The sequence below is a fragment of the Sciurus carolinensis genome, chromosome 5, assembly GCF_902686445.1.
Source record: "Sciurus carolinensis chromosome 5, mSciCar1.2, whole genome shotgun sequence".
Classification (NCBI taxonomy): Eukaryota; Metazoa; Chordata; class Mammalia; order Rodentia; family Sciuridae; genus Sciurus; species Sciurus carolinensis.
Window position 1 is genome coordinate 37,973,934 of NC_062217.1, and position 12,492 is coordinate 37,986,425.

At 40.9% G+C, this 12,492-nt stretch overlaps 1 protein-coding gene across 6 annotated transcripts in view; it reads right to left on the reverse strand.

The window, feature by feature from the left end:
• The window catches only part of Rnaseh2b (ribonuclease H2 subunit B), a 91,267-nt gene extending 85,228 nt beyond the window's left edge, over nucleotides 1–6,039 (reverse strand). For 5 of the 6 annotated variants that reach the window (XR_007108789.1, XR_007108788.1, XM_047553392.1 and 2 more), the window contains exon 1: nucleotides 5,631–6,039. Coding sequence is in view for 3 of the 6 variants with exons in the window: in XM_047553392.1 (XP_047409348.1) it covers nucleotides 5,631–5,694 (64 nt within the window). In the remaining 3 variants the exon portion in view is untranslated. The remainder of the gene's footprint in view (nucleotides 1–5,630) is intronic. The other variant, XM_047553391.1, reaches the window with a different exon arrangement.
• Between the last annotated feature and the right edge of the window lie 6,453 nt (nucleotides 6,040–12,492).

Below are 12,492 nucleotides of genomic sequence, written 5' to 3' on the forward strand. Positions count from 1 at the left end.
TAATTAAAAAATAGTAGGTGAATAAAAATGTATAAATGAAGAGTTAATGAGTCAAAAATTCTGATATTGAGAGCAACAACAAAAAGTTTAAAAACAAGGTAAATTACTGCAGAACTTTGGCATAGGATCCTCACAGGATCAGCTCTGGGAAGCAGCTACGCCAGACTGCAGCCTAGCAGTTCCAGGGGAAGATAATGAAAGAGGCACCAGAACATACAGATCTGAGTCCCTTACGAGTCTTTTCACTGGTGGCCCAGTCCACTTCGCAAAGTCATCCTTAGAAAATAAAGTCACAAAGAAGTTCTGAACAAAAGTCCAGAAGTTTTAAGTGGCATGCTCTGCTCTTTACAAGCATTAGGAATGACTGTGCTCTGAAGCTGAAGGCCAAGGGACCCACCACTTAGAAGCCACTGGCTACTCAGAGAGAACATGCCTGGAAACCTCCCCCAGCTCCTGGCCTGTGTAAGGTGTTCAGTACGTATTTATACAAAAACAATACTGAATAATCATGATGACATGTGTGACCAGAGGTACCACTAACTTGTACACTTAATAGGAGGACAGGCCCAGTGGGAAGGCTTCTGGTGGAGGTGACCCTGAGGTAGGTTTAAAGGATAAGTAGAAAGTGGAGAAAAGCAGGCAGAGTTCAAGGGAGACAGAAAGCCATGGATATTCAAAAATAAGTTGGGTTCCAGCAAATGGCTTGGTTTTGTGGAAAATAAAGTTGAACCAAGCCTTGAAGAATGGGTAGAATTTGGACAGAAGTGGAAGGAGAGGAAAAAGGACAGTGTAAGTAAAAATACCACAGGAAGAAATAGAAGGAGAGACATTCTTTCAGTAAATATTTATCAAATACCTACTCCAACCCAGGCCCAGTTAAACTGGAGAAGAGTTGGGAGTAATGGAGCTACAGACAAGTACCCCATTAGACTAGTACTCGTCTCCCCACTGCAGAGATGAGGAATAGACACTTCACAATAAGGAAGCAATTCATTCAAGGACACAGAGATAACAAATAGCACAAATTTAGTTTTTAGGTGTCTTTTAATATATCCAGGCTTTAGGAAGTACTGACTGGGTTGTTTTCCTGTTTGCAGTAGTGGGGATAGAACCCAGGACCCTCCAGCATACTAGGAGAATGCTCTACCACTGAGTTATATCCCTGCCCCAGAGTTGTTTGCTTTTAACATCACAGTTAAAGCTCAGAGGGTGTGGGAGAACCCCTGAAGTCCCTAATTCTCTATTCAAATAAAAAATTATAAACACTGCTTTCTTTTCTTTTATGAAATTTTTTCCCCATGGAGGATAAATACGTGGGAGCCATGAGTCTTACTTGTGCCAGGTCTTTTGGAACAATACTAAGACGAGATCAGGTTCCAGGAACAGTCTGATTACACCAACTGGCAACTGATTTAGTCCACCCATTTCAGAACGTGCTCAGATAGCCAGGGGAGCAGATCCAGTGGCCAGCTGAGAAAGGTCAGATGGGCCCTATCAAAAAAAATGTTCTTTAAAGGTAAAGACAGACTCAGAAAATGTTAAACATGCTCCATACTGGAAAACTCAAACACCCATACTGCTGCTGCCTGCAGGAGACTGCTGAGTAAATGACATCTTCCTAGAAGCTGAGCTGAATTATTCAGAGGCTGTCTCAAGTCGGCACTTGAACTAGCCAGGTTCTCTACCTCTGCCAAGGTATGCCCACAAGGCATATTTCTAAACACAAACATATACATGCATGCATATATGCAAACAGTTTTGACAAAGGGCAGAAAACCTGCTTCAACTTTTCTAACATGTGCCCACCCTTAGGCAAAACAGGAAAAAAAAGTTGGTTTTTTTGTTTTGTCGGATCACCAAGGTCTATGGTAGTTTGTCCTACACTTTCACTTTCTCCTCTCGTCTCTAACAAGACATGTTTCTTCAGGGCTTACAGAAAGCTACTGGACAGATCAGAAACAACAACATTATACTATAAATTTCCTCCATCATAACATAGGAAGTTGGTTTTTGCTTTCAAATTTGATTTATTTTTTAATCTTTAAAGAGAACACAGTTCTAAAGGGTGAATTCATACAATACTTTCACTTCTGTTTTTGCTTTCCATTTGAAGAGGCAACTCTGATATTGTTATTTATTTTATCATGATGCCCACCTAAAAAGCTCTTATTGTACTTGAAATGTCTATGAAAGGCAGGCTTGGAATTCTTATCTCTCAAAAACCTACCCATCATCCACCCTCAAGAAACTGACCCTCACTTGGGCCATCTGTTAGGGAAATGACCAATACCACCTTTTCTAAAATAATTTCTAACATTTATTTTCATGAAACAAAGGGGGAAAGTCCTATAGCAATATAGAAAGAAATACTTGTTGAGAAGTGAAGATTCGATCTGAAGTCCATTTTGGTCTGGAAACCTTTTACTCAGGGGGCTTATATGGAAATTTTAATCAGGCCACACACAACATTGGGTTTTCCCACTTCCTGGGAGGTGAATCCTGCTATTCAGTCCCAACGGCAATACACAAAGTCATCAGTCCCACACTCAGCCAACATGCTCCCAGCAGATCCTCACCCCTGGGTCATCCCAGCTTAGTAGAACTGACTTGTGTACAAAACTTGGACTAAAGAAAAATATTAAAGATACGAAACATTTACTTTTAGGGAAGCAGAGAGGGACAAAACCACTAACATGTTCTAAAAAGCAGAGTTGTTAAAGGTCTCTTAGAGAAACTAAAACTGCCAATAACATAGTATGCCCAGATTATTTTAGAGAAACATTAAAAATACCCCAAACTTAGAAGTGCTTACCTAACAGAAATGAGAAGCATTTCTGTCTCCACCTGCCTATGAAAATACAGGTGCCAAATCTGAATACCTTAAAGGTTTCCCTCCCAAGTTCCAGCTTTTGCTTATCTGGGATATTCGAGTTTTGCCAACTAAAATTGCAAACGAGAGGCAGAGTGACCCAAATCCAACTCTTTAATATAATCCTTCATGATATAATAGTATAGTAGTCAACTTAGTAAATATGATTTCAATGTTGGAAAAAAGTGCCATCACAAGGTTAGGTGGCTTTACATTGTCACATGGAAAAATCCCTTTAAAGTTCTGTTATTCTGGTGGATAATGTGCTGAGTTTTCAATACACAAGAGTTTCTCCAGATCCCAGAAGTTTTCTAAAACTGAGTACACACTGCCTCTACCAAATACTCTTGAAAATTTTCATAAAATTTTTATTTCCTTTACTAAGGATCCAACCTCACTGTGGCTAAGGTGCTCACTCAGCAAAGGGCATGCAGTTTCCTACTGTTGAATGCATAGCTAACTGAACCGATTCCCCATCTCCTGGAAAAAACAGCAAGAAGACAGGCCTCCTACACTGAACTTCTTTGTACCTGCTGACATGTAAACTCTGCCCGTGGCAAAAAAGAGCTCTAAGCCTGAGGTTGGGGTTCCTATATTTCAGTCTAGATCCCAAGGGCCGAACCTCACTGAAGTGGTTCTCAGTAGAGTCCTTGGACCAGCAGCGGCAGCAGCACTTGGGAACTCATTAGAAAGGCACATTCTCAAGCCCCAGGACTTCTCCGGGTGGGGCCTGGCTCCCAGGTGGACCCACGCCCTCAAGCTTGAGAACCATTGTGGCGCTGTGGTACCTACCAAACTGTGTGTGTACCTTCAGAGCCTGAAGGTGGCACTAAAGGCCAGCTGGAAGAAAGAAGGAAGGGAGGGAGCTCAAGTTTTAAGAGTTCTAGAAGCCAGGCCTTTTTCTTCCTCCACCTGACCATACAGCACTATCAGTTCCCTGATGTTCAGTCTCCTGAGTGCTTAAAAGGTGACAGTACATCTCAGCTTTGAACAGGAACTGAGCCAAAATTCTTCACCACCCCTCAGTAGATATATTAAATCTTCAATTTTCAGGGACACATTCAATATTTAATTATTTTGGGGGGTTGTGTTTAATATAACGAGGGTACAAATACACTTTAAGAATCAAAATGTCAATACTGAATAAACAGACAACAAAATAAGAAACAAATTATCAGATATTGCATATGTCTGAATAATAACAATGCACTTGATTCTGAAAAATGAGAGTTCTTATTCTGAAAATCTAGTTGTATTTATGTGACAAAAATGAGATGAAAGGAGAGCATGTATATACAGCTAGACTCAAGTCAAAATCCTGAATTTTGCAGCAGGAACTTTCATGCTCTGCTGGTGGGAGGTGGATCAGTACAACCACTTTGGAAAACCATTTGGCAGTGGCTACTAAAGCTAAATATCTATGCAGTACCTAGGACCAGTCACTCCACTAGAGTATATACCCTAGAGAAATGAGTATCCACGTTCACCAAAAGCCTCACAAGAATAGTCTTAGAAGTACAACTCATAAGAGTTACAAACTGGAAACAATCCAAATGTCATCCTCAGTAAAGGAGATAAATAGCATGGATATTCATACCATGAACTACAAGCAGCAATGAAAAAGCCAACCAACCAACCAACCCACCAAGAAACCAACCCACTGTTATCCACAACATGGGTGAATCTAACAGATAAGGATGGTGAGAGAAAGAAGTCAGAAACAGAAAGGTACACTGGTAGCCAAATAGGCAAAACTAATCTCTGGTGAGGTCAGCACAGGGACAACTGGGGATATCTAGAGGAGGCACCAGGAGAAGCTGCTAGGGGCACAAGAGACAAAAGGCTGGGTGAATTACACACTTGAAATCCCTATATTTTACTGCATGTATATTATAACTGTTTACAAAGGGATGGGGAAAGTAAGCATATATGCAAAAAATATTGACATACTGCTATGAAATTTTCATGTAATTTTATAAAAATCTAGATTGCTGGGCAAATGTGTCATATTAGTGTATATTATCTGCAAAAACACTCTGCATTTGCTAGGCTAGATCTCGACATTAAATACAACGAACAGGAAATTTTCCTTCTTTCCAAAGTTACACGATCAAAAGTATATGGCATTTACTCTGAGGCTTAAAGGGTCTCTTCATGTGGCCCCCTCCACCTACTTCCCTGCATACCCTAGATGTCTGGTCACCATTTGCAGAGAGGCCAAAGGGCCTGGTTCTGAGGCTACTGTGGTCATTATCCTGCTGAGCTAAGATCATCCTTTGCCTAACCTCTTGCTCTGCTTTGCCAGGCCAGTTCCAGGGAAGGGGCCCAGTAAAAACAGCACAGTCTCCGAGGCCACTCCAGGCCTACTGGATCCCTGTTTCAAATGCAACAGGCTTGATGACGCTCAACTGGGGACACCAAACTACCCCCACGTGCAGGAGTCCCAGGGGCACCGGGGCGCACCGGAGACTTCGACCCCGCTCTGCAGGCGGGGTCGGCTCCCTTCATCTCACTGGATCCTAAAGCGATCGGGCCGGTCCCTGGTGCGCTTCCGCGTTTGAAAACCGCGGCTGGCTACAGCATGTGACCAAGAAGCGGCGCAGGGCGTCTGGGAGAGGCCCTTCCGGCCCCCTGGGCGGGGGCGGCAGCCGCAGGAGTTGGGGGCGCTGAGGCCACGCACAAGCCGGGCACTGCACCCCAGCGGGTGGACACGGTCCCGGCGGCCGCCCCGCCTGCCGCCCCGCGCGGCGGCCGTATTTACCTGGAACCAGGAACACGTGCTGCTGAGCGCGAGCCCTGTCCCCGCAGTCCACGCGCGTGGCCATGGCGCCCGCCTCCTCCAGGACGCGCGCGCGGCAACGCACCCCGCTGCCACAGGCCTCAGTCCCCGCGCCCCGCCGGAAATGGCGGGTGGAGGGTCTATTCCGGGTGGCGCGGCGCGCTGAGGGGCTGGCGAGCCGGGAGATGGCCAGCGGGTTGAATTCGGTTTCGTTTCCGGGACCAGCCGGCGCTTGTGTTACGTTTTTAAATTTAGCGCCAGGCCCAGGCGCCCGCAAGAGCGGCGCAAGGCCGCGGGCCGGGGAAGAGCCACTCGCTCTCCCCTGCGCTTCTCCACCAGTGGTAGGTGCTCGCCGCGCGCCCCAGGGACAAGTGACGCGGCGGAGGGGGCGGCGACCCTGGGACTCGGTGGCGGCGGGCGGAGTCGCACAGCCCGACCGCCGGGGCACTTTTGTGAGATGGTGTAGAGGCCGGGGTCCCTGGGGTGTGGAGCCTGGAGGACAAATGACGCCCGCCGCACTCTCAGGACCTGCGGGACTCCTGGAGCAAGAGCTTATTAAGGACGATGCTGTCACGTACGAAGCTTTTTGTAACCCGTTTTGGCCCCCAATTCTTTGTGAACCTATCTTAATATCAGTTAGGTCTGCTTTGGAATTAATGTCGGAATGTTGTGTACGTGGTGGTTTACAGTACCTACCAGCCGTCCTCAAATTTTAAAGTGCACAATTCGGGGCTGAAAATGTAATTTTTTTTTTTTTTTTTTTTTTTTTTTTTTTTAGAGAACTCTGCAAAACATTTTTTAAAAATTATGTTTAAGAAGTCGGGACCTAAAATTACATTTATGAAATTTATGAAATGGGAGGTTAATTTTTTTAAATAAACTTTTAATTGAAAAATTAATACCTGGTACAGGGTTTTTAGAAAGCAGAAAATATTTATTTTATACTTTGAAGTATGTGTCCCCCTTGCAGATCCCCATCACTTCCTTATCTTTTCAGAATTTTCTCTTGCAAATACAAGTTCATGTGTCTTATTTTTTTGCACAAATGGTATAATATGCATAACTTATGTGTTTTGCTTTTCTTGTTTAATTCTGAAAATACTTGGATTTTGCAACACTTAGATCTAACTCAGTCATTTGAAAATATTTTTAATTTTAAGCATGTTTCCCATAGGCTGAGACAAATGCAGCTGAAATGGACTGCAGGACACCAGTGGTAAAAGGAACAGCATCCCAATGCAGATTCTGGAACAGACAGCAGATTAGTACTGCTGTGACCTTCCTTCTCGACTGTACTATAAACCCAAATCCCCATGCTGCTTACTAAAACAACTACAGGAGAGATGCTACCCATGGTTCCCTTGCTCTGCCATGCGTGACTGTTTTCATTTTTCTCTCATCCTTTCCAGCCCTTGGCTGTTTGAGTGTGTATTTTTATGTGGTTGTTTTCACAGTATAAAGACAATTCATCTGCTTTTCTCACTGAACATTGTCATAAAAACGTTTTGCATTGTATCCAGCACTATCATTGTTAATGGAGGCATGTTATCTCACTGCTAATCTAGGGTTAGTTAACCATTCCCTAGTGTACAATATTAAGATTATTTCAAACTTACTATAAATAATTTTTCAGTGTGTACTATGTATGGTCTGGTTGTTTCAAACCACAAACTGGATGCACATCTAGCAACATGGATGCTTTATAACAAAAGAAAAAAATTAGATGCAGGAAATAATTTATAGCAAAGTACTATGTAGATAAATTAAAAACATACATGAAACCAGCACTATATATTTTACAAGGATACATGCATATTTAAGTCCTTGTGTAAAACAAAAATGGGTGTCTTTAAACCAGAGGTGAGTGAAACAAGGATAAGAAATGAAGGGCAGAAGAAATCAAAGAAAAGAAGGACCAGCCTCACTTGGGCCACATTCATCTCATATGAGAGTACAATGAACTCTCTGCACCTTCTCTAAACAATTTCTTTCGTCCCTTGTGGTTTGAATGTATTCTGTCCCCCCCCCCAAAAAAAAAAGCATGTGTTGGAAACTTACTCCCCAATGTGATAGTGCTGGGAGATGGAGACTAATGGGAGGTGTTTAGGTCATGAGAGTCAAAGGCACTCACCAGATGCTGACCCCCTTTCTTGGACTTCAAGCTTCCTAAATCCAGAGGCAAATAAGTTTCTGTTCATTATGAATTACTCAGTCTTGGGTATTCTCTTATAGCAGCACAAAACAGACTAAGACAGCCTCCCCCCTCTTTAATACATATCAAGTGCATTCTTGAAAAAGAGACCAGTAGTAGTGTGGATACTGACTCTAGATCCTTGTTGTCCTCAAGGTAAAGTTCAAACTACTAGATGCTAATTTTTTGGCGGGAATAAACTGTGGGCAGGGGAATAGTTTGGTGTTGACCTTTAGCAATATGCTTACTGGTGATCAAAGCAGAGAGATATTGAACTAAGGATAGTGGAAGGATTTTTTTTCTCCTATGGATTATTGAAAACTTAATACTTCTTTCAAAATAAAACTGAAAATTCACATTTATTGGGAGAAAAGGTTGCTATCTTGTTTTGTACTGTTACCAAATGCTCCTCCAGTGACAAAGGAGAAAACAAATGTGATCCTAAAGCATGAGATGGAAAGCAGATCAACCCTCCAAAAGGCAACTATTTGGTGAGAGAACCAATGAGTAATAATTGTTTTTCCGGGTAGAATATCTTCATGTTTTCTCTTATCTATTCTAACTTCTATCGTTTGGATCTTAAATGTTGCCCAAAGGTTCATGCATTGTAAGCTTGGTCCCAAAGCTGATGGCACTATTGGAAAATGGAGGAAATTTTTGGGGTAGGGCCCAATGGAAGGAAGTAGGTCACCAGAAATGAGCCCTTGTAGGGGTTATTGGGACTCTTCCTCCTTGCCCTTTTCTTCCCAGCCCCCATGAAGTGAGCAACTTTCCTTTGTTACCTGCTCCCTGCCATGATGTTCTGCCTCACCACAGACCCAAAGTCAATGGGGCCAAACAACTATGAACTGAAACCTCTAAAACTGTGAGGGAATATAAATACTTTTCCTTTTAAGTTGATTATCTCAGGTATTTTGCCATAGCAATGGAAAACTAACACAACTACCTATGCTGAATTACACTTTTGGGTAGCAAAAGAGGCAACTTAACATGTGGACACACAAAAATTATGAGATCTTCCAGTTATAGAATAAGGATGAAGCTATTGAGAAAGGATGAAGAGCAGCCCTTGATGTCAGAAGCTGGATTGACTTTCATGGCTAGATTCTTCTGTCAGACTTGAGTCATTTCGGAATACCCAACTCTGACAAGTCTACTCTGAGACCTTGAAGAAACAAGACCGAGCCAGTTCACTTCATAATTTTGTCTAAGCACAGATTAAAAACAAGGTCGCTATGTTACCCATAAAATACCAAACAACCTATTTCTTAGCTCAGATGAGGACTGCTATTTGTTAACTAATCACAGCTTTGTCCTCACATGAGAGAAAGAGGAGGCATTTATTATGGGCGAGAGCTAGCTAGTAACTCTCAGACCGCTCTGCTTTCTAACAGCATCCAATCTAGAGTGAAACCCTGCTTCCCTAGACCCTCCCTCAAGCCATCCAACCAGAGCTTAAATCCTATACAGGTTCTTTTTAACATCTTTCTGAGATGCCCAGGATTCCATCAGTATGTATTCTCCCTCACTGCAGTGAATTTCAAACCAAATTTGTTCTACTAAAGAGAATTTCTAGCTTCTTTGGCAGAAACTTATGACACTGCTTACACATTTCCATGTGCATATGTGTTTGTGTGTGTACACAGATAAACACCATACATATATGGTCATATAAAATCAAGGTAGCTAGAAAATGCAGGCAATTCAAGCTCCAAAGTATACTTTTATGCCTGAACTCTATGTAGAGGTAGGCTATCACAATCAAATGAATCAGATAACCAGATAGTTCCATGTTTTGCTGCATGGGAGGCTAAAGAATCACCACATACTTTATATAATTTTATATCTTGATGTTTCAGTTATTCTCAATTTGTTTTTATATATGCTCTTAATATTTTATACAGTACAGTGCATTGGAATTGTGTTTTTTTCTTTCAAGCAATGCCAACAAGTTAATATATTGAGAAATACCAAAATATTGGTTATTTTATATTTAAATATCTATTTTTCAGAAGTCAAATACAAATTTGTGTAGCGACTATGCTCACAACTTTTTTAAAAAGTTAATAAAAGTCTGTCAACTAAATGTAACCACAATTCCCCTTGAATCATTTTTCTACTTTGAGATATATTTTCTAAAATTGTTGTTAATATTTTAATTTGATAATGGGAATAGTTTTAATTCCTAGTTTTATTTTACTCTGTGCTTCCTCCTATGAACCTAAAGAATAACATTCTGGTTCCCTTTTGGTATATGCGAGTCACTTTTATCAATAGTTTCTACAATTAAGAGGCTTCAGAAAAGTAATCAATGAAGCAGCCCATATCTGCTGCTTTTTCCCTATAATTAAAATACTCTTCAAATTCTAGTAAGACACAGTATTTTATTAACCCGTTCTAACAAAGCATCTGAGAACAGGAACTGTAACTGCTAAATATGACTGATGTGGTGTCAAAAATGAACACATTTTCCAGTAATGTGAGAGTTTTGCTCAAAGCAAAAATAAGAAATGTTGATTAAGTATTTAAAGTGGAATTGTTGCAACTTCTACAGGATAATAGTCAATGTCGTGTTGACTCTTGTAATTCGATTATGCAAGAACAATAAGCCTGAAAACTTCCTCATTAGTTCATCAAATATCCCTAAGTCTTTGAGAATGTAATTCAATTAATAAAAGGATGATCCTTAAAAGTGCTTATGGTTTTTCTAGTTTTTAGCATGAACATGAAGCATCCCTTTTTCATGTCTTTATCAAAACTTCAAGCTCAGAGCAAATGAGTAACATAAGTATTTCTTAATAAGATCATACCAGAGGTGAAGAATTTGTAGCAAATCAAGCATCCTTTGTGCTGGAGTTGGGAAGAAACCAAAGAGATTTCAGAATGATTTAGTGGTTAAAATGTGGAAGAATTGCACTGTACTTAAGCACAATATTTATTTCATAGCCTTGGCAACAAGAGACTAAATTGTGACTAAATTAACTAAAAAGTGACAGGCCTCTAATGACACAGATTCTTTATTGTTTTCTTTGTGATTGGGAACTCTCCAGGCAGGTTTCTTCTTATTTGAAATGAATATTAAGATTTGAAAAGGAGAAGAGGAGGAGGAGGAAGAAGTATGAACAAACTGTTGTGTGATATTTCTGGCTTCAGAGGTAAACACTGAGATAAAAGGAAACTTTACAGTTGAATTTATGTTCAGATTTCTCAGACCATTAGCACAGACTGGGAGAAAGGAGGAATAAACTTGGGGAGAAAAGAAAAAAATATTGCTTTCAGTTTTTCATATAATTCTAACAGTATGTGAAATAAACGAGCATAGGTTAAGGCACTATTAAAAGAAAAGATTACATCTTCGGACATCCCTGCTGAGCTTTTATGAGTTTTTCCATTTGTTTAACATTTATATGATGTCCGTCTACTTGAAATTGCCTCTTTTTTTTTTTTATTTCTGACATCAGATGTCATGATCCATCCTACAAATGACATCCCTACAACCATACAACTGAAGTGACTTTCTCCCATTTTTCCAGAAATGATTGATTTAGTAATAATCTAATTCTTATTCAAAAACAGAGAGTACTTCGTAGTGCTCCTTCTGACAATGTCTGGCTCAAGCTAACTTTTGTGAACAGAAGTCACACAAAGTCACTATAGACTACGTTAAACTAGGTGTGGTGGTACATGCCTGGAATCCCTGCAACTCGGGAACTTGAGACCAGAGGATCTCAAGTTCAAGGCCAACATCAGCAACTACAGACTACTTGAGGTGTAGGGAGCAGGCCCTACCCCTCACTAACCAAGGTGGAAATTTCCAAGTGGGAAATAAATGAGATGTCCAAGCACATCGCCCTCTTCCTCAGCAGTAGAGCCAACTCCACTGCTTACTTTTTCACCAACTGGTTGGCTCAGGGGAAAAAAAAAAAAAAAAATCAGAGTCCATTGCATGGATCCTATTATTTTTCTCCCTTAGTTTCATGTTGTAAACCAACCAACCCAAGATTTATCTTCTGACCTTCTTTACTATTTCCTTTTCTATATTAGATAAATAAGTTCAGCAGAGGCACATGTTTTGCTGATTTTGCCTAGATTCACTGTATTAAGACTATAAATTGTAACCAGAGGCTCAGTTTTTAAATTTCAAACACTCCTCCAGGATGGTTTCCTAGGAGGAGTTGATCCAAGACCTTGCTCTAGTCTTATACAGCCAGATGAGGACTGGGCCCCTGAAAGACAAAAATGCAATATAGAGTAGCTACTTTAAAGATGAGTTTGAAGTTTTTGATAAAAGACAGGAAATACCCTAAGAATGCAAAATGAATGTCCTATAAATTTGTATTTAATGCTTGGTGTCTTTCTCTCTCTCTCCCTCCTCTCTCCCTCCTATGATCTGAGCCAATCTGAATTGACACTTAGTCTGTGCCAGATACTGTTCTGGTTGCTTGTGTTAAGTCAGTAAACTAAACATAATACCTGCCCTCCAGGATTTTACATCCAGCAGAGAGAGAAAGAAAAGCAATCCATGTAATAAATAATTTCTAGGGCATAGTGGAAGGTGGTTAATGCTTTGTAATTAAAAAAATACAACAGGAAAGAGGGGTTCACAGATGAGGAAGGTTATAATTTTAAATATTGTAATATGGTCAGGGTGGG